General features: G+C 35.0%; 1 protein-coding gene across 1 annotated transcript; it reads left to right on the top strand.

Moving 5' to 3' along the window:
* The first annotated feature begins 1,717 nt into the window (after positions 1 to 1,717).
* On the top strand, positions 1,718 to 24,893 carry LOC128188944 (ultra-long-chain fatty acid omega-hydroxylase-like). The gene is made up of 12 exons (XM_052860276.1): positions 1,718 to 1,802; positions 12,953 to 13,239; positions 13,427 to 13,571; positions 13,903 to 14,084; positions 14,560 to 14,684; positions 15,290 to 15,352; positions 16,144 to 16,267; positions 19,161 to 19,293; positions 22,715 to 22,844; positions 23,510 to 23,788; positions 24,325 to 24,390; positions 24,575 to 24,893. The coding sequence occupies exons 2-12, from the start codon at positions 13,051 to 13,053 to the stop codon at positions 24,672 to 24,674; spliced, it is 1,536 nt and encodes a 511-aa protein (XP_052716236.1). The 5' UTR covers positions 1,718 to 1,802; positions 12,953 to 13,050; the 3' UTR covers positions 24,675 to 24,893.

The following is a 24,893-nucleotide window of genomic DNA, read 5'->3' as shown; positions in this document are numbered from 1 at the left end:
AATTATGTCTACCAAATTTAGTAATGATATGACGTTAAGTAACATAGCTATGACAAAAGTCTTCGTATTTTTTGATTGACCCTCGTATGTACCTATAGTTTATTCTTGAGTGCTGTGATATTTGTTCAGTTGTAAAGTAATGAACTTTTTATAAGATAGTATCTGCTAGTGCTCTCTCTATAGTATATTTAGACACACCATTCAATTTTGGGTGTTGATTCATGCAGGCTATGACGGTGGCGACATTGCAGAAAAAATACATAACCTGCGTGCTCGCTACCTTTATAACCCGCATGAATCATCAAAGAAAGCATTTATTGTTACATCGTAATTTCTTTTTAAAAAATAATAAATTGATAGGCAAAATTCAGAGAAATTAAGGTAACTCCATACTCGTAAAATTCTCTGATGAAAGTTGAAAAACCAAACTGATTTCAACTTAATAGACTTAAATTTCATCGATTGTTAGAAAAAATATACATGTCATCACACTTTTTGAGATGCCAGATAAACATAAACTAAAGCATATTTTAGCATCAGAAAACCGTATTTTTTTTGTTAAAAGTAAAATTTTTGTACGCAGAAATTTGTTTATCTTGTTTAAATTTATTGTCAACTTTATCAGAAAACTAAAACTACAATATTATTTTAAAATTAATCGCTGGGATAAGAAAAACTATGGCATTTAGACATAGGCCTACAACAGAAAGAAAAGTCAGAAAAAGAGTTATTTCCCCTTAGCATAGATAAAATGTATAAAAAATTGGAAATATAGGATAAAATTAAGCTGCGAAAATACCTTGAACTTAACAGTTATTCTAATTACATCCATGTGATTATATATACATAAAATATATAAAACTATCTTGCACAAATTTTAAAGAATTCAATGTTTCACAAAAAAGTATGACATCACAGAACACTGGATCTACTTCAACTTTTTTTTATAGATTATTTAAAATGTACATCAGCCGCAGTACGTTAAAAAAAAACCCCAGCCATATCATCTTCAATAGGAATTGAGTCTGAGATCAGATTGATATTAATTCGTGCAGTCCGTGATTTTAAAAGGGGCATGTAGATTGCAGTTATGTCAGTTTCTACAGAGCTATTAATCACAATGACTCTCTGTAAGAAATAGAGGGAATCAAATATGTAAATTATAATCTTGTGCCTTAATGAAAGTTGCCCCCCTTTTATCGAGGAAAATAATAGATAATTGAAGAATTTCGAATGCTAAATTCTACTATGAATAGATATAGATATAGGAAGTATACATGTAACAAAATTCAGATTGAGGAGGGGGTAGAGACGCTTCTACCTTAAATTACATGTACCAACACCAACACCCCCCCCCCCCCCCCCAAAATAAGTAAATAAATCCTATCGATTCTGTAGTTTACTTGATTATTTAAATTAATCGTTAACCCCCAAACATCATCTCTTTTCATTTCATAACAAACAATCTAAATGAAGAAAGCAATCATACCAGTCACACGGTGACACAATCTGCACAAAACCGAGGGATAGGAAAATACTACTAAAACTATTTTACTCTATAACCCACCCACCCATACTTTGTTTTATCTTCCCCCTAGAATTGTGCCAATACCATGTTAATCAAAATAATAATGTGACAAACACAGTAGGTCTATATCCGTTCATGTAATAGAGCACTCTTTAGACTTTTAAGGTTATTAGTAACACCTGCAGGTTTTATTTACATCCGGTGATGAGGTGACACAGTTCTGGTCGTGTCACATGTGCAAAAGAATTATAACTCTGGTTGAAAACGTAGAGTGGTGAGTTTCTTATATTTATAATTTACATTTACAATGTACCTATAACCTCTTTTGTACAGTATCTATGCCTTACCTTACTGTCAGAATGCAGAATCAGCTATTCTCTTATGAGAAGTTGTAAGGCGTAGCCTACATCAACTTAGCAGCTCTGAATGCTGGAGAAAACGTACCCAAGAGAAAACGTACCTAGGAGAAAACGTACCCAAGAGTTGTGATACGTTTTCTCTTGGAGAAAATGTACCTTAGAGAAATCATAACATAATATGAAATAGTTTTTAAAACTAATTTAGGATGCATAGAGAATATTACATACCCTTTTCCATATCACACCCTGTATCAGCCCGAGATTATAATATCAGCCCGAGGGCCGAAGGGCTGATATTGGTCGAGGGCTGATACAGGGTGTGATATGGAAAAGGGTATGTATTATTATATTTATTACATACTTACTAATAACATACAGAAAACAAAAACAATTTAGATTAACAATTTAGTTATTGAATCTAACAAATCCAGCGTAACATAATCAGTTTTTTCACTTACAGTGTCGTTGTGCATGTATTCCAATTCACTAAGTCTATTTCCAAGCAATTCGAATGTTCTTTCATTGAGATCCATTTTAGTTTTACCGTCTGCAAATGTACAGAAACGCCGAAGCGGTAAAAAGCAGAGGTGTTCCGAAAAGAGTAACTATAATACGGCCCATTTCTGAAAGAGTAAAAACCAGAGCGGTTCCGCAAGGGGTGCGATACGGATCCGTATCAGCCCTGTAGATCGATATCAGCCCTGCAGAATCCGTATCAGCCCCGGAGGCTGATACTGGTGTTATAAAGTTAGCTGTATCGCATATGCAAAAACACTGTATTTATTAGTAAGTATGTAATAAAATAAAATATATTATACAATAAACATTTTTATTACATACTTAGTAATAAATACAGGTTTTTTGCACATGTGATACAGATGACATCACAAAATCCGTATCGGCCTCCGGGGCTGATACAGGTTATCAGCCCTCCAGGGCTGATACGGATCCGTATCACACCCCTTGCGGAACTCCTCTGCCTTTTTTCGCTTCGGCATTTTTGCATGTTTACACACAGGGGCTCGTCACGAAGTTTTTTCAACCTTTTATATATACCACCTCTATACTATAAAATACACAAGGGAGGAATCAAAACTCGGAAAAATCGCTACCTCCCGATTTCGGTCGCCTCGTATTAATTCTTCTCGGACGTTAAACCCTGCACTCTAGGTATCATTAGATCGGGAAAGGACCATAGTTTTTAGGAATACCTGCAAAATTTAAACATCGGCAACAATTTCAGAAGTTTTCACGCATTTACTTCCAGTTTACTCTCCGGTGACACTTTCTTCGATCAGATGTTGCGCACCAAATTTATTCATGCGCTCTCATTGGTTAATTTTGTTGATCAAGATAAATCGTACGTTGACTCGTATTTTAGAGGGATATTCAAATGGTGAGTGAAGAAGTTCTTATTACGTGGTGAGTATATGTATTAATTTTCATATTTATGTAGAAATATTTTAACCATACATCGGACATTTGGTAGGACGTGACTATGTATTTCTTGCATCAAAGCAAGTTTGAATATCGTTTGAAAATCCCTCTAAAATACAAGTCCGCGTACGAGTTATCTTGAGCAACATTGAATTGACCAATGAGAGCGCAACATCTGATCGAAGAAAGTGTCACCGGAGAGTAAACTGGAAGAAAATGCGTGAAAACTTCTGAAATTGTTGCCGATGTTTAAATTTTACATGTATTCCTAAAAACCATGGTCCTTTCCCGATCTAATGATACCTAGAGTGCAGGGTTTAACGTCCGAGAAGAATTAATACGAGGCGACCGAAATCGGGAGGTAGCGATTTTTCCGAGTTTTGATTCCTCCCTTGTGTATTTTATAGTATAGAGGTGGTATATATAAAAGGTTGAAAAAACTTCGTGACGAGCCCCTGTGGTTTACAGATGAAAAATAAAACATTTTCAATTACAGTCGACATTTTTAAGTGCAGTTGAAAACTTCAAATGCTGGCAAATGTTCTAAAAGCAGTCATCTTTTAAAACCTGATGAAATTCCGTTCTGTAGCTTCATGTTTGTTAAAACAAGAAGAACTCATATTTTTATCAAATACATGTAGATGTCCAGACTTTTTTCAAATAATATGAATAAGTTGATGGGTTTTCTTTTTAAATTTATTACTAAGTATGTAATAAATATAATAATAGATACCCTTTTCCATATCACGGGTTGTATCAGCCCTCGACCAATATCAACCCTCGGGCTGATATTGGAGTCTTGGGCTGATACAAGCTGTGATATGGAAAAGGGTATGTATTATTCTCTCTCTCTCTCTCTCTCTCTCTCTCTCTCTCTCTCTCTATCTCTCTCTCTATAATTCTAAACATTAAATTTTCAAAATCTTTGAGCAAAAATCATGTCCACGTCCCATTAAATATTCAACTGATACATATTTTTAAAGTTAAGTATGGAATCTATATAAAAAGATATTATTTATAAAACTAAAACTATTTCACATTCTGTTTATGATTTCTAGAATACTCTAATAGAGTACATTTGGAGAAAAAGTAGCTTAAGTCTTGGGTATGTTTTCTCCTGGGTACATTTTCTCCTGACACTCATTAACTTCGCTTTGCAAATCCTAATATTTTGATTCTGAAAAATGTGTAAATGTCAGAACTGAAGACGCCCCCCCCCCCCCCCCCCCCCCCCCCCACACACACTCACACACACCTCTTATTGATCAAAATCCCTGCACCAATATGAAATACCTTCTGATGGCCCTGATATTGAAAGTTAAGCTAAAATAATGTTCTGATCAGGTATAGATAGTAATCCCCTCCCCTTACACACACATATATAATGATTAATCAAAGTACTGACGGGAGTTGATTTTATTGATTATTATGTATTTTGATATCAAAGATATGTTATTTCGCATGGCAAGTAGTTATTTAGCTCTATTTGAATAATTACACCTATTTTTTTCTAATATGAATTCTCTAGTGGCTTTTCCGACAAGAATTCTGAGCTACAGACAGAAATTTCCATATGAATCACATTGTGTAATATTCAAAGATAGAAGTAACGTCACCAAACTCTACGATGGATTATGTATCAGTAATCAAAATATTTCTGGAAAAGTATATCAAAGCAATTAATTTTTATTAATAACAAGCAAGTGATAATAAAGTCTAATCTATGCCAGTACTGTTTCTATCTTTAGATATTCTGTCCCTTACTCCAAATGCTACCACTGTAATCAAACTCTGGCGTAGGAATACATACGACTACAAAAATATCTAATTTGTTTGTTCCATTTAAAATCCAACAATATTTAAGGTATTTATAAATAAATTTCCTTGGAAAGCAATGCTTCTGAATACATTACATCGAATTTATTGATTATTTCCTAGTACATATATATTACTACGTTTTGTCCAAACACTCTTTTACTAAGGGGTTGCCAGAGTAACTGCATAGGAGAGTTGATTAAAACCAGCTCCCCAAAACACATATTATGGGTAAAACTACATCTGTACATATTCATTGAATAATCTATTGATCTGATTGGATATTTTATGAGGCAGTGTACTGTGATAGTTGGTACAAGCATTGAGAAACTCATCTTCAGGACTATGATTACCATGATTAAATGGCCTGTAAGGACTCCTGAAATGGAGTCAATGTAAATTGATTTTCTGAACTCCTTTACGGAATTTAATCCATTTTGGGAGTTCTTTACCACACTGCTAATCTAAAACATCTTCCACTGGCCTTTATGATATGCCAAAAATGGCTTTTGTAAAAGATTAAAAAAAATATTTCAATAAATGATTGAGAACGGTAGTGGTAAATTGGGGGGGGGGGGGGGGGGGGGGTGCAAACTAAAAAGGGGCAGTTGTTGGGGCCTAGTCATTTTTTCTTTACTGTTGTAATTTTCAAGGATTTATTTTTATTATTCAAAAAAGATTATAATTCACAGCCATATGAACAAAATAGGCAGTTTAATACCTTATATACATGTATATATTACACTTTCTGCTTTTAGAATTCCAAATACTAATTAAATGTTTTAAACAAGCTAAAGCAATACTGTTAATGTGAGCAGCAACGAATGACCTTTAAAGTCATCATAACTACGAGCTCAGTCACAGGTAGCTGCACACGTCAGACTTATTTTGATCCCTCAAACCACCCATATAGACTCCCGCTAATTATCTGTGTATTGTGTGTATTCAAGTGTAAAATGATTTCCTGTAAATGTTTTGTTTGAATATTTCACAATTTTTTAGACATTGTGTGTACCCAATTTCAATTTTTGGTACATGGTGTATGTCTTATGGACACTTGTAAAACAAAAAAAAATCTTAAGGCCCCAATGGGATAGTGGGGCCAAACTCCCAAGAATCCATCACTGGAGAATATTGGGGTTGTTAATAGTTCAGCATGTTGAACTAAAAGGGTCCTAGGAATCTATTATTTTTTGTTTGCTCACTTGGATTGTAGATAGCTTAGGTAACTGTAACAGTAAATTTCAATGATGTTTAAGCAGTAACTGGTTTCCATTTGGAGGTAAACAAATTATAAACTTAAAGACTTTAATTATCTATAGAACTCTTGAAAATTGTTACAGAAAGAAACAGTTATTTCTAGGAAGGAAATTGGTAATCACTAGAATTAGAAGAAAAAAGAGAAATGTAGGAGAATGTGGGATGCAAATTAAAACCCATGATGAATCATCCATGGGTTTGTTACTTTTGTCAAAAGCTACGGTATTTTTATCTGTTTCAATTTAAGCCAAGCCTTCAACAACTTGACCTATTTCAGCAATACTTTTAATTCTGAAACTTTTTCAACAGTTACTCGATGTGCTATGTGTACTTTCTTACTTACTTAGTCCTCAACAGTTACTCGATGTGCTATGTGTACTTTCTTACTTACTTAGTCCTCACCATGTCTAGAGCACTTAATGCCTTAATGTGCTGTGTGTACATAAATGATAATGCATGAACAAAGATGCTTAGTTATGTGAAAACAATATATAACTATTTGGAGAGTGAGAGAGAGAGAGAGAGAGCATTGTACTACTGCTAGCAAACTATTATACATGATAACATTATTGTCAATAAATGAAAGGCATTGTGAAAAAAACCCAGGAGGAATAATTTTTGTGAACATTATGTTAATAAAATTAAATATTAGTAAGCAGGGGTTGCTCGATTCTTGCAGATATTTATATCCCACATATAATATATATACACCACTGTGTTCAATGTGATTTAACCTGAATTACACCAGCAAATACTTCAAATATTAAGATTTAATGGGATTTTCATGATGTTAAAATATTAATTTCCATTTATGTTTGTTTAACTATTCAATTTCAAATTAAACACCAAAACATTAATACCTTACTATTTTCCCAACATCAAAATAAACACTAAAAACCCACCACAAGGACAACAACCAATAGCCCACCACACAGGACAAACACCAATAACACATCACACAGGACAAACACTAATAACCCACCACACAGGACAAACACCAATAGCACACCACACAGGACAAACACCAATAGCACACCACATAGGATAAACACCAATAACCCATCACACAGGACAAACACTAATAACCCATCACACACGACAAACACTAATGACACACCACACAGGACAAACACCAATAAAACACCACACAGGACAAACACCAATAAAACACCACACAGGATAAACACCAAAAAACACACCACACAGGAAAAACACCAATAGCCCATTACACAAGACAAACACCAATAACCCATCACACAGGACAAACACCAATAGCCCACCACACAGGACAAACACCAATAACACATCACACAGGACAAACACCAATAACACACCACAAAGGACAAACACCAATAACACACCACACAGGACAAACACCAATAACCCATCAAACAGGACAAACACCAATAGCCCACCACACAGGTCAAACACCAATAACACACCACACAGGACAAACACCAATAACACACCACACAGGACAAACACCAATAACACACCACTCAGGACAAACACCAATAGCAAACCACACAGGACAAACACCAATAACACATCACACAGGACAAACACCAATAGCCCACCACACAGGACAAACACCAATAAGACACCACACAGGACAAACACCAATAGCACACCACATAAGACAAACACCAATAACCCATCACACAGGACAAACGCCAATAACCCACCACACAGGACAAACACCAATAAGACACCACACAGGAAAAACACCAATAACCCATCACACAGGACAAACACCAATAGCCCACCACACAGGACAAACACCAATAAGACACCACATAGGACAAACACCAATAACCCATCACACAGGACAAACACCAATAACACATCACACAGGACAAACACTAATAACCGTCCACACAGGACAAACACCAATAGCACACCACACAGGACAAACACCAATAGCACACCACATAGGACAGACACCAATAACCCATCACACAGGACAAACACTCACAGGACAAACACCAATAGCACACCACACAGGACAAACACCAATAGCACACCACATAGGACAAACACCAATAACCCATCACACAGGACAAACACTAATAACCTACCACACAGGACAAACACCAATAACACATCACACAGGACAAACGCCAATAACCCACCTCAAAGGAGAAACACCAATAGCACACCACACAGGACAAACACCAATAACCCACCACACAAGACAAACACCAATAGCACACCACACAAGACAAACACTAATAACCTACCACACAGGACAAACACCAATAACACATCACACAAGACAAACACCAATAACACATCACACAGGACAAACACCAATAACACACCACTCAGGACAAACACCAATAGCACACCACACAGGACAAACACCAATAACACACCACACAGGACAAACACCAAAAACACATCACACAGGATTAACACCAATAAGACATCACACAGGATTAACACCAAAAACACACCACACAGGACAAACACCAATGACACATCACACAAGACAAACACCAATAACACATCACACAGGACAAACACCAATAACACACCACTCAGGACAAACACCAATAGCACACCACACAGGACAAACACCAATAAGACACCACACAGGACAAACACCAAAAACACATCACACAGGATTAACACCAATAAGACATCACACAGGATTAACACCAAAAACACACCACACAGGACAAACACCATTAGCCCATTACACAAGACAAACACCAATAAGACATTACACAGGACAAACACCAATAACACATCACACAGGATAAACACCAATAAGACACCACACAGGACAAACACCAATAACACATCACACAGGACAAACACCAATAACACATCACACAAGACAAACACCAATAACACATCACACAGGACAAACACCAATAGCCTACCACACAGGACAAACACCAATAACCCTCCACATAGGATTAAACAAATTACACATCACACAGGACAAACACCAATAACACACAACACAGGACAAACACCAATAACCCACCACACAGTACAAACACCAATTACACACCACACAGGACAAACACCAATAGCACACCACACAGGACAAACACCAATAACACACCACACAAGACAAACACCAATAGCCCACTACACAGGATAAACACCAATAACACACTACACAGGACAAACACCAATTGCCCATTACACAAGACAAACACCAATAACACATCACACAGGATAACCACCTATAACACGCCACACAGGACAAACACCAATAACCTACCACACAGGACAAACACCAATAACACATCTTACAGGACAAACACCAATAACCCACCACACAGGACAAACACCAATAACCTACCACACAGGACAAACACCAATAACCCACCACACAGGACAAACACCAATAACACACCACACTGAACAAACACCAATAACACACCACACTGAACAAACAACAATAACACACCACACTGAACAAACACCAATAACCCACCACACAGGACAAACATCAATAACCCACCACACAGGACAAACACCAATAACACATCACACAGGACAAACACCAATAACCTACCACACAGGACAAACACCAATAACCTACCACACAGGACAAACACCAATAACCCACCACACAGGACAAACACCAATAACCTACCACACAGGACAAACGCCAATAACCCACCTCAAAGGAAAAACAACAATAGCACACCACACAGGACAAACACCAATAACCCACCACACAGGACAAACACCAATAACACCACACAGGACAAACACTAATAACCTACCACACAGGACAAACGCCAATAACACATCACACAGGACAAACGCCAATAACACACCACAAAGGACAAACACCAGTAACCCACCACACAGGACAAACACCAATAACCTACCACACAGGACAAACACCAATAGCACACCACACAGGACAAACACTAATAACCTACCACACAGGACAAACACCAATAACACATCACACAGGACAAACGCCAATAACACACCACAAAGGACAAACACCAATAACACATCACACAGGACAAACACCAATAACACACCACTCAGGACAAACACCAATAGCACACCACACAGGACAAACACCAATAAGACACCACACAGGACAAACACCAAAAACACATCACACAGGATTAACACCAATAAGACATCACACAGGATTAACAATAAAAACACACCACACAGGACAAACACCAATAGCCCATTACACAAGACAAACACCAATAACACATCACACAGGACAAACACCAATAACACATCACACAGGATAAACACCAATAAGACACCACACAGGACAAACACCAATAACACATCACACAGGACAAACACCAATAACACATCACACAAGACAAACACCAATAACACATCACACAGGACAAACACCAATAGCCTACCACACAGGACAAACACCAATAACCCTCCACATAGGATTAAACAAATTACACATAACACAGGACAAACACCAATAACACACAACACAGGACAAACACCAATAACACATCACACAGTACAAACACCAATAGCACACCGGACAAACACCAATAAGACACCACACAGGACAAACACCAAAAACACATCACACAGGATTAACACCAATAAGACATCACACAGGATTAACACCAAAAACACACCACACAGGACAAACACCAATAGCCCATTACACAAGACAAACACCAATAACACATCACACAGGATAAACACCAATAAGACACCACACAGGACAAACACCAATAACACATCACACAGGACAAACACCAATAACACATCACACAAGACAAACACGAATAACACACCACACAGGACAAACACCAATAACACATCACACAGGACAAACACTAACAACACATCACATAGGACAAACACCAATCACTTTAAAACAGGAGAAAAACTCATGATGATACAGAAAGTAAAATAAGCCAGACTTCCATGTAGGTGCTGATCAACCTGTAATGACATTCACCCTTAACCCCTTCACATGGTAACATCAATAACCAACCACCTATTATGAACACCAATTATAAACCAACAACTGGCACGTTAAAAATACCAACTACCCATGACCAAGTAAAACTTTTGTAACCAAGTAAAATTCTTGAATATGCACTTAACCATCCAACCACCAGGTCTAGTTTTGTATCATCAATGAATAAAAAACTTATTTTGTCCTCAACCTCAGTTTTCATTGTGCATGTTTTGGCACATTCTAGTAAAACACAGTGTATTTATACCTTTTATGAAATTGTTTCAATACCATTAATAATCAATTGTAAACGATTTTCCTATTATTAGGTAGGCAAGCATTGCCATTGTGCTTTTACAATGCAATAAAATGAAGCTTTGTAGGAGTATGTTATAAGAAATAACGTAAAAGAAAAAGTAAAAAGGGTCAAGTTTGAAATTTTACACACAGAATAATGCTATCATCAGAATTATGTTTCTTAATTTTTGAATGAATCCACCATACCAATCTACATTAATAATAATCCAAATATATATGCAAAATTTGGTGCATTTTGATATTTTGAGATGACTCTCATTAAAGACCAGATGGTAGATTTTAGTATTTTTTACAAATAAGGTAGAAAATGATATTACCAATCATATTACAATTTGAAGAAAATTGTTATTGTAGTATTTTTTAATCCGCTTCGATGTGCAGAAAATGACAATTTCTAATATATTCCTATAGTAATGTACCTGTATTTTGAGATGGCCCCTAAAAAGAACCTGCTGGTAGATTTTCTTGCAACTTTGCATATATACTACAGTTGGTGTAAATTACATATGGTTAAAAAATAAAGAGTTCTTCTGTTGTAGTCTTTACGCAAAAACCCATATTACCTCCATAATTGACTTTTTAGTTAAAGATTTTCAATGAAAATAGGCTGTATCTTTATGAAGTCATTTAAAAATCTGCATTATCAAGATCCCATTAAATCTCTCTACAGAAGAACACACCACTTACTCTGTTTTTTCTTTTAACATCAGAAGAAAATCTTATTCAGAGGAAGTAGATCATTGTGTGTTTCCTGCTTTTAGATTGCCAATGGTAAAAAATGTACTGATAGATTTGTGTCTAGTTTTTAAAATTACATCACTATATACACATTATCATAGTGTATGTGTAGGGATTTACTCTTCAGAGATTTGATAATAGGATGTGACAAATATTGGGACACTTATTCATAAACTTTTTTTTTTTTTTTTTGTAAATATTTTGTTACCTGAGGAGCATCATCTTGGCTAGCCAAGGGTAACGATCCACAGTGTTTCTCATTCTATTTCTAAGAATAGAAAAACACTGTGGATCGTCACCCTCGGCTAGCGAAAATAGAGGAGCATATTGTGAGTTATCAAATAAGTAATTTACCAAAATTACTTCAAAAGGATTTTTTTTCACCAGTTCTGTAAAAAGAAAAATCTTGCAAAGCCTGTGATGCAGAATATGAATGACCTTGACTTGAATTTTGCCAAAATGCCTCTCTGCTTTACAACATTACTTGTGTTTTATCACATGACCTGTTGTATATTTGATGCACATTTTGAAATGATGTATGTCAATCTTTTTTTTCTGTAGACTTGTAGAACTGGGTAAAGTCTGGAACAACAAGTGCAGTGGAGAGATACAGGTGAAGTGTAGAACCACAGGTGAGGGATACCACCACAGGTGAGGAGATGCCAATCCTGGGCCTCAGTTCTCTCTCCTCCTGGGGGTCATTGGTCAGTGTGGCACTCCTGATTGTCTTCTCCTATGTTGTCATCAAGCTAACCCTGGCCTACCTAGACTATCTGAGCTGGGCTCCTTTCTACACTGGTCTGCCCATGGATCCCAATGCCAGCAAGCTCTTAGGGCACCTGCTGATGGTATTCATTCAATTTTTCTGCTCTTCATCTTCAATGAGTGATGTCAAAAGCTATGATCAGATATATGTTAAAAAATAATTTTTAGAGTATTTTTCGTCATTACTTACAAATGGTTAAGCAGTGATTTAAAAATAATATCATTTCTCATTTTGAGTTACTTTGATAACCAAGTTTTCTGACCTTCTAGTACCCAGGGCCCAATGAGGAGGGTCTACGATTCCAGATGGAGCGCTGTGACAAGTTCCCCAAGTTTCACTTACTTTGGATCAGCTTCAGACCGGTGCTGATTGTTCACCACCCAGAGACAGTCAAGATGCTCCTTAAATCCACAGGTATGTGGGCTTCAAATCTCAATAAAGGAAACATGTGATAGATGGAATTCAAAAGTAATACATGTAGTACAATACTAAAATTAAACTAAAGGTAAGACCAACATCCGATTATTTAAGACAAAAAGATTGTTATGGCATAATGGTATTTAGTTCCCAATTTACAGTTTGATACATGTATGAGTATTGTACATAATTATGTAAAATCAGCGATAGTATTTTGATCTTATAGGTTAATTGGAAAAAATTAGTAAAGGAGAAGTATCTGACATAAATGTTTATTCAAGTGATTATGATGAAAGAAACCGTTACAAAGTAATGTGATTTTTGACAGAACCAAAGCCACGTCAGTTGGGGACGGTGTATATCCTTGGTTTGGACTGGCTGGGGGAGGGATTACTGATCGCAAACGGACAGAAGTGGTTGCGGAATCGTCGCCTACTTACTCCAGCGTTCCACTTTGACATTCTGCAGTCTTATATTGCCTTAAAAAACAAAGCTGCATCTGTTTTGGTGGTATTGATCTTACATATATGTATAATGTTGTCAAACCTTGAATCAAAAGCATTCATTTTATTAAGCAAATACTTTTACCTAATCTAGGTCAGTTGCATCATAGTTTTTGAATTTATTGATAAGTATATGAGAGGTATATTGATATCATTATGTTTAATTATTAATTAGTTAATCAAGATTAATGAATAGAATGCATGTCAATATGTTAGAAGGATGCCTGCACGTTTGGGGGAATTCATTATTGGATTTTATGTATGGTGATTACACTGGACTCAGGATTTGCGATAGACCCATTTGATAATTAAGTTTTAATCTAGGAGACTGAGCCTCATTTTAAAAAACAAACCTGTTCATAACTCAGATTTACAGTGGCAGATTTGTTCGCTAGGGTTTAATTATTAACACCCTCTGCTTGTGTAATCATTGATTTTTGACATCTTGATCCGTTGGAAGTGGTGTTTTTAACAAATTTCAGGACAAGATAGATCAGCAGGTGAAAGCTGGTAACAGCTTTGAGTTGTTCTCCTTCATCGGACTGGCATCGCTGGATATCATTCTGCAGTGTGCTTTCTCATACGAAAGCAACTGTCAACAACTAGGGTAATATTCCGACATCATTCAAATTTTGTTCTGGCTCATCTCCTGACGTTTCTTTAAGGATACATGTACTTATCATAGTTAATGTTCTACCATCAAAAATGGTGACTTAACAGAGATCTCTGCAGGAAGGAAACATCAATATTATCATTTTATAGCATGTTTATCCTCAATCTGTATTCATGTAGCATATAGAAATAGAATATTTATATGGGCATTTTTCCATGCATGGAGGTTATTAAGAACAAATGGGTGTCCATTATGGTGAACTGTGCTCGTATCTACTGACACACTTAACTGTGAATGAACTGCATGTCTGTATTAGATATAGCTAGATAAAACGAACACCAGATACACGGGGTATTCAATAGTTTACTATTTTACTATTTTTGTTGCTTTATTCAAGAATTAATGCACATAATTAGGGTGAATACAATACTAGTATTCTCTAATTTTAGTATTTTTATTTCAGTTTCATTGTTGAGTAAATGAAAGTAATTAAAACCAGGAAGATGTTTGACATAAAAACATGAGGTTTCTACATATAGTTCAGTAATTAGCTGTAGTATGGCTGCATGTACTTGATACATTAACTTGCTTTCTTTCAGAGAGACACACCCCTATGTGCACGCTGTCAATGTTCTGTCCGATATCTGGGTGGCCAGGTCATTGTAAGTGAACTTTGAACTAATTTGTTTGGGAAATGAAGGTTCTCTTTGGGATAAACTACATGTAGTTAAGTTCACTTTAATATATGTTAGATATTTTATGCCAATAAGGGTCTTTTGGTTGTAGATATACATGTAGATATGAAAAAGGAATGTATTCGCAAGGTGTTTTGTGCCTAGTTGCGATCTGTTTTTCCTACTTACTGGTTGCAGAAATTAAGATAGCAGTTATTTTATTTCTTGGTATAGTGTCATTCTCTTACAAATCAAAACAAATAAATACAGATTTTTTCTGAGAGTGGATCATTATTTTCATGTTATCTCTACAGATTACATGAATTACACAATGCACTTCAAATACATGTACTTCATAGAAATGTACAACGAAACTCAAATTTGAAACTTCAAGATTTGACACAGTGTCTGTTTCAGTTTTAAACATTGGTATATTTACCATGCATAGATATGATGAAAATTTGACTGAAAGTGTCACAGGTCTTTATTTGAGAAAAAAACAATTAAGTTATCTATATTATTTTCAATGATAATGCAAGTTTCAGCAAGAAGTCTTTGATATACTGTGAAATCATTAGAATTCAAGGTGGCTCAATTTTCATGGTGTTCTTGGGCACATATTTACATCTACAAAGAAATCAAATTTAGAAAGTGTTAAACTAAAATTTAAGGCAACCACGAAATTACATCCTCATGAATAAGCAAAATACACCACAATTGACAAAAACTGACCCCTTGAATCTAAATGATTCCACAGTATGTTAATTTTACTGTTTCAGAAAGCCATGGTTTTATCCAGATTTCTTGTTTTACCTATCCCCCAGTGGCCGGGAATTTAAGAAAAATTGTGATTATGTTCATAAAGTGGCAGAGGACATCATTGCTAAAAGAAAGAAAAGCTTGGTAAGTGGTCACAATTAACATGAATAAGTAGCCAGTAAACATGATTATATTTATTTTATTAGTCCCATACCAGTTTTCACCGGAGGGGACTTTAGCTTTCCTTTGCGTCCGTCAGTTAGTCTATCTGTCCGTCTGTCCGTCCGTCTGTCTGTCCGTCCGTCCGTCTGTCTGTCCCACTTCAGTTTTCCACACTTTTTTTCTTTATGCGTTTGAGGAATAATATGAAATTTGCTGAACAGCTTCAAAATGTCAAACTACAGATCAAGTTTACACTTTTGTAGCGTCTGGTTGACATATTTTAGAGAAAATTAATTTTTTATATTCCAATTGTTTAATGTTCGGGTTCGTTATCGGGTTTGGTGTGTACTAAATAAACGAGGAAAGTATGTAGTCAGTAATAATATTGTGCATTATTTAGACCATTCCTTTTATTGTTACTAACAAACAAATACATGTAAGTTCTGTAAAATAGTGTCAAGCCTTGTGTTGTAAATTTAATCAACAGGTTTTTTTTGTATAATAACACTCAAATTCGTTATCGGGTTGGTCTGTTGATTCGGGGTACAGAAGACGGTGAGAAATGATATTTTGCATAACAGTGCATTGTTTTCACAAATTTCTACAGACCGGTAGAGGACGTGTATTGCTTATGCAATACTTTAAGAATGCTTGTTATACTAGTTTCCTGTTGAAATCATTTTAATGAAATTCATAAACAAGTTTAAAGCCTGACATGCACATTAGATTGAACACAAGTCAATCACAATCTAACTCCATATAGTTCCCTACAGGGGTAACAGTTTTTAATTTGAGTGTGACTATTACAAACACTGTGCAATGAACCAGTGTTGAATTTATTTATACAATTTCATTAACTTCAATAATTATGATAGTAAGCATATATGAGGCATGGATAAAGATATAACTTAATGAGCATGTTTTGAAAAACTAATACAAGTCCCATGTTCAGTTTAAGTGTCATGTACAGAAAAAATAATTCACTTGTTGTCAATCCTTGATTCTAAAGATGAGAAGGTCTTAAAGCTTAAACTGTAGGAAAATGTTACAGGTTTAATAAACTTGTTTTATCTTCCCATAATATACATGTATTAATTTTAATATTTTGCACTAAAGTACTGAAAGTCAGAGGTCAAAGAGAAACCAGAAGAAATATTGCTAGCTAGTATCATTTAAAAGATATTGTTTCAGCAAACAAGGTAGATAATATTGAATATATAAGGGGTATAACCAATGGAGCTCAGGATTGATAAACAGCAAAGCACCACAGGCACTGTCTGCTTGTCGCACGACACAAACCAATATAACATTTTAATTTGTCAGTGCATTCAAAGACAATTTTTTGTTTTTTACTTGTTCAATAAATTTGGTCCTAATTTAGCTAAAAATTAGTTTTGTCTCATATCATTTTGAAATTGCTCAGTGTCTAAAACAGGGTAATTTCTCTTTTGTATTTTCATGTGTATTAACTAATCTGAAATTAGAATTGTTCCTGTTTCTTTATTGTTGAAATTTTTTCCTTAGATGACATAAGCAGGAAAATTTTAACATGTTAACTGTGGAATTATTAGAATTCATGGTGGGCAGGCTCTTTTTTCGTGTTATTCATGGGTAGTCCTCACAAACGAATTGACTTCTTCAACGAAAACCAATTTAATATAGGATCAAGTTTTCCTACTGAAACTGAAAACCAACCCATCTACGAAAGAACATCTCCACAAATAAGCCAAAAAAACCACATAATCCACAAAAATTGGCCCCCCAAAAATTAAATGATTCTATCTGAACTATATGTGAAAATAGGACTGTTTATATTTTTTTCTTTTGATGTTCTCTGTTAGCTGCAGATGCATTTAATCATTGATATTTTCATGAATGAACAAGACCACATAAACTTATACCTGATTTCTAAATAAGTGTAGTTCCCTGTTTCCTGCCAAGAATACAATGGTAATATTAATGATAATCTGATTAAACCCATATAACTGTGGAATCAATATCATAGTTAAAGTTTTACTAAACTGATAGCTAATTGTTATAGTTTTTCTTAATTGATGGTTAATTGTTAAAGTTTTACTTACATGTACATGTAACTGATGGACAATTGTTGAAGTTTTACTTAACTGATAAATAATTTAACTGATAGATAATTGTTGAAGTTTTACTTAAATGATAGATAAAGAAGTTTTACTTAACTGATGAATAATTGTAAAAGTTTTACTTAACTGATGGATAATTGTTGAAGTTTTACTTAACTGATGGATAATTTTACTGATAGATAATTGTTGAAGTAAATTTACCTCACTGATTAGATAATCTTACTTAGCTGATAGATAATTGTTGAAGTTTTACTTAACTGATAGATAAAGAAGTTTTACTTAACTGATAGATAAAGAAGTTTTACTTAACTGATGGATAATTTAACTGAAAGATAATTGTTGAAGTAAGTTTACCTCACTGATAGATAATCTCTTTTAACTGATAGATAATTGTTGAAGATTTACTTTACTGATAGATAATTGTTGAACTTTTCAGATTAATTATAGTTAAAGTTTGAACTGATAGTCTAAGATTGTTGTTAAAATTTTACCTAATTGATTGATTGTAGTTGAAGTTTTTACTATTAATAAATAACTGACATATTATGACTGAAGATTTACCTAACTGATCAATTGTACATGTAGTTAAAATTTTCATTATTGATTGATTATAGTTGAATTTTTACCTAAGAAAATTTTAAGTTTACATTACTAATGTAATCAACTTCTCTGAAATTTTATATTATTCCAACAAAAAGTGCTACTTAAAAAAACCCCCAAAACTGGTTTCAGTTCTTTCAGTACTTTGATTAATTTTACTTCTTAAAATTTGATAGGAAGAAGAAGGTTCCAAACCAAAGTCTCGCCATTTGGATTTCCTTGACATTTTATTAACAGCTAAGGATGAAAATAGCCAGGGTTTAACATCCTTGGAGATAAGGAATGAAGTGGACACATTCTTGTTCGAAGGTAAAATAGGCAAAGACCATCAAAATGGTGTACTGTTTTTAGCTCACCTGAGCTGAAAGCTCAAGTGAGCTATTCTGATCACATTTTGTCCGTCGTCCGTCTGTCCGTCTGTCCGTCCGTCCGTCTGTCCGTCTGTCCGTCTGTAAACTTTTTACATTTTGAACTTCTTCTCTGAAACTGCTTATCCAATTTCAACCAAATTTGGCACAAAGCATCCTTATGGGAGGGCAAATATAAATTGCAAAAATTAAAGTCCGATCTGTATTCAATGCGGAGAAAACCTTGAAACTGTAGAAAAAGGGGGGTGCATTTTTAAAAATCTTCTTCTCAAGAACTACCGAGGCAAATTCAACGTAGTTTAGCATAAATTATCCTTATAGGAAGGAAAATATAAATTGCAAAAATTAAGGGGTAATTTTGTTTCAAATCGAAGTTATTACGAAAATAATAATAAAGGAAAGGCGTGTTTCAATCGGGCTCGGCATCCGGTAAAATGGGTAGGCAAGACTTGGCCTGGGCAAAACAAAAGATTGGCAGTTACTAATCTGCCAATCTCATTAAAATATCAGGATATTTGATGGACTAGTATATTTGTATTCGCTGTAGATATTGCTGCAAAATAATGCGTATTTGGAATTGACGATTGCCGATCTGCCCCGGCATTTATTTTGCCACGGCCCGGGTTTGCATACCCATTTTACCAAGACTCGTATTCCATACTTCTAAAACGAGGTTCTTTGTTTAAAGCAGCCATGACATTATACGAAAAAGTGTCGATCTGACTATGATGAATTTGCTTGTTGTGCAACAGTTCCCGTATGAAGGGAAGTTTTGAAACATGAAAAATATATTGGTGCCGATTTTGTGAAGTAAATTGAGGTTAAATATTTCAATGCGTTGACAGTTTTAACACATGACGTTGGTGTTAGCTTGTTCTGATTTTCGTTTCGTTTTCATTATTTATGCTTTTTAACCTGGAAACTATCGTCTGTATTTCGTGATTTTTACGTACCAAATCAATCAGAGACTTCGGTAAATCAAACAGTTACGTTACGTTACATTTACCTGCGCAAATTAAGCAAAATCTGATGTAGGGGTACTGAAATACAATTCATTCTATCGTTAATTCGGCATTATCTTTTGCGTAATGGTAGATTAATGCAATAGGTTTTGTTGAGATGCTTGGCATTTTCTCTAGTTTATTCAGTTTAAATAGAGTTTGATATCGCTTACGGAAATATGTAGGTATATCCATGTATATATATATGAATCATTTCGAAAAAATAAATTGTGTTCTTTATTTGTTATACATGTAGTGCATGTTGTTTACAATTTCTATTTACTAACCATATTTGAGTGTTAAGCTTCGAATTATAAGCAAGATACAGAGATTTGCTCACAATTCTATGTTTGTACACAGATCTTAAAAGCTAAAGATTAAAAAAGTATAAAAAAATTGTCAATATTTATTACGAAAATTTTCAAAATCTGTTCTTCCAGAAACCCACTTATTGAATTGTAAACTTAACCTTTTTAGCTCACCTGAGGATGGGGCCACAATGGGGGGGTCGAAGTTTAACATGAATATATAGAGTAACTCTTTAGAAATCTTCTTCTCAGAAACTAATCGGCCAGGAAAGCTGACACTTGTGTGGAAGCATCCTCAGGTAGTGTAGATTCAAAGATGTGAAAATCATGACCCCTAGGGGTAGGGTGGGGCCACAATGGAGGGTCGAAGTTTAACATATGAATATAAAAAGTAAATCTTTAAAAATCTTCTCAGAAACTAATCGGCCAGGAAAGCTGACACTTGTGTGGATGCATCCTTAGGTAGTGAAGATTCAAATTTGTGAAAATCATGACCCCCGAGGGTAGGGTGGGGCCACAATAGGGGATCGACGTTGTACATAGGAATATATACAGTAAATCTTTAAAAATCTTCTTCTCAGAAACTAATCGGCCAGGAAAGCTGACACTTGTGTGGATGCATCCTTAGGTAGTGAAGATTCAAATTTGTGAAAATCATGACCCCTGGGTGTAGGGTGGGGCCACAATAGGGGATCGACGTTTTACATAGGAATATATACAGTAAATCTTTAAAAATCTTCTTCTCAGAAACTAATTCGCCGGCAAAGCTGGAACTTGTGTGGAAGCATCCTCAGGTAGTGTAGATTCAAAGTTGTGAAAATCATGACCCCTGGGGGTAGGTTGGGGCCACAATGGGGGATCGAAGTTTAACATATGATTATATACAGTAAATCTTTAAAAATCTTGTTCTCAGAAACTAATTAGCCAGGAAAGCTAAAACTTGTGTGTCAGCATACTCAGGTAGTGTAGATTCAAATTTGTGAAAATCATGACCCCTGGGGGTAGGTTTGGGACACAATGGGAGGTCGATGTTTTACATAGGAATAAACAGAGTTATTCTTTAAAAATCTTCTTCTCAGAAACTAATCAGCCAGGAAAGCTGAAACTTGTGTGAAAGCATCCTCAGGTAGTGTAGATTCAAAGTTGTGAAAATAATGATCCCCAGGGGTAGGGTGGGGCCACAATGGGGGGGGGGGTCAAAGTTTAACAAAGGAATATATAGGGTAAATCTTTAAAAATCTTCTCAGAAACTAATCAGCCAGATGATTCTTTATAATTGTTAAGACTTTGGCCCCAGGACAATTTTTTGGCCTCACGAGAAGGTTCAGAGTTTGATGTACGTTTATATCCCATATATAAACTATTGTTAGGGATCTTTTTTTAGATCTGCAATACTCAACATATGATATGACTATAAAATCATCCTGTTAGAAAAGGGACTAATGATTATAAACAGAAGAATATCCAAGGGAAAATGGATTTTATTTATACAGGATTTACATGAATTATTAAACATTGTCCAGATAGTTTGTATTATGACTCCATTGAGCTGATTTTATCATACCGCTTGTTCCTCAGGTGAGCGATGTGGCCCATGGGCCTCTTGTTTCTTCAATGTTTTTGTTTGGAGTGTGCTTTTTTGCAAAAATTTTGATTTTCTCTTATATGCTGATTCCGACTTTTTGTTTCTTACATTGCATTTCATGTTGAAGTTTAAATCTAGTCTTTAACCAATATATTCTTATAATATTTAATATTATTGAAAAATTAAATTCTAATTACATTAACCCCTTTGGGGACAAGTTTCATCTTTCTGCGTCTTCTATTAACTGAATAACGCCACTTTTATACGCTATCTTGAGACAATTAACCCTCGTAAGTGATCATTTTCTGCTGACTTTGATCTGCTTTCACTTTATTAAATATAATGTTTTGTTCTGGTCTTAAAATGCAATTGATTGATGTGATGTACACTTATAAATATGAATGGCTGTTGAGAGGGTATAACTTAAACATTCTTTTGTTTGCATTGCATTAAGTAAGATGTTTTTAGGTCACGATACAACCACGAGTGGGATGTGCTGGACGTTATATTTACTGGCCAAACATCCCGAGCACCAGCGGGAATGTCAGAGGGAGATTGATGAGCTAATGGAGGGCAGGGAAAACAGGGACCTACAATGGTGGGTAGTTTCTGGATCCTCTGAATCCGTACAGGTTTTACAAATAATGGATGTTGATTTGTCAATGAACCTTTTTTTGATGGCTTATGATGCCAAAAAATAACAAAATATTAATATTCAAAATTCATAATCACTCAAGCATGTTCAGACGCAGATCAATGCCTTCTGTGAAGATTATTTATGAAATGTTTCTAGGTCACATATACAGTAATCCACGTACCACATAAATTGACTTTCCTGAATATTCTGATTTGTTGACTGTATGTCAAATTGAACATAGATACTGGCCGGGATTATATTTAGAATGTCAAAGAATTGTTTAATTTTCTACATGACTTTATAATGGATCTAGCTAGCACCAAAAGGACGCTCTAAAATAATTTACTATATTTTCATGGTAAATCCAGTCTAAAAGAATCCATATACAATGATTAAGAGACAAAAGGTTCAATGATGAATTAGTAGGTTCAATGATGAATTAGTAGGTTCAATGATGAATTAGTAGGTTCAATGATGAATTAGTAGGTTCAATGATGAATTAGTAGGTTCAATGATGAATTAGTAGTTTAAAAGAGATATATGTACTTTATTAGTTCATAAATAGAATTTCATTTGATAGGATGTAACATTCTCAGACTTGAATAGACTTTTCTGATATATCACAGGTCAGATCTTCCTAAGCTGAGTTACCTCACCCAGTGCATCAAAGAAAGCATGCGCTTGTACCCCCCAGTGACCTTCATACAGCGGGTCACTACCAAGGACATCGTGTTAGATGACCACCAGATTCCAGCAGGGACAACGATCGGAGTCCAGATCTACAACCTCCATCACAACAAGGCAGTCTGGGAAGACCCTTTCGAGTTCAAACCAGAACGCTTTTCTCCAGATAAGGAGAGGAAATACGACAATTTTGCTTTTGTGCCATTTTCTGCAGGACCTAGGTATAGTTACATGTATTAAAGATTTGACAATGATGAACCAATTGGTATCAAAGAATTTTCATGTGTATGAAAACTTTGACAGTAAATAGACATATAAACATATGAATGTAACTCCTCTATTTCAGGTTCATATTTCAATCATTGCTCTGTCTCACTTTTGAAAATGTTGGGCATATTGCCTGAGTCTGTCTGTTTGTTAGTCAGCTGTTTAACTCTACTAGCTAGATCAGTATCTTGACTCCATACTTTTTGCATCAGAAAAAAAAATAGGTGAAAAATGCAGACAAAGATCAAAAACCTATTCAATAAACTAATGTATGAATATAAGATGATGTTTGTAATGTATTCTCTTCAGTATTTCTTCATGTTACCTTCATACCTACATGAACCACCAAAGGAAGACATTGTATGATTGCAGTAATCATGTTTACACAGATATAATTAATGTTAATAACACGCAAAGATATATATGGGATACAAATGGTATGTATGTACAGTAGCATGAATTTAATTTCATTTTTTTTTTAACTTTTCAGAAATTGTATAGGTCAGCACTTTGCCATGAATGAAATGAAAATTATTCTTGTCCATGTTCTACAAAGGTTTGTACACATAACAGTAAGCTAGCTTAGGATGGCACAGCAGAGTATTTTATTAATTCTTGTGCTTAACAAATGCCATTATTAGTCTAATATGTTCAATTTCTTGATCATAATCAACATTTTTTGTTAAACCTGATATAGAATTGATGTATCAATAATGTGTAAATTATTTGTTTAACTACAGGTTTAATTTAAGTTTGGATCCAACTGGAGAAGTGAACATAAAGATTGGGGTTGTATTAAGAACAAAAAATGGAATAAAAGTGATTGCAGAGAGAAGATAAGAGATGCATTCATTGTGCATTGAGAATTGTGAGAAAAGTCTGTTGAAAATGTAGTTATATTGAATAGGGGCTTTGATTCTCCCAGCAAGGCATGGAGTTTTTTTTTTAATTGGTATTTTATCTTCACCAAATGTTGACCTGAAGTTGTTTTCACATAATTTTTAAGTTAGATTATTCTTTATGTGCCATATTCTTCTTCACCAATACAATGTAACAGTA

The sequence above is a fragment of the Crassostrea angulata genome, chromosome 6, assembly GCF_025612915.1.
Source record: "Crassostrea angulata isolate pt1a10 chromosome 6, ASM2561291v2, whole genome shotgun sequence".
NCBI lineage: Eukaryota > Metazoa > Mollusca > Bivalvia > Ostreida > Ostreidae > Magallana > Magallana angulata.
This window is presented reverse-complemented; position numbering and strand designations above follow the sequence as displayed.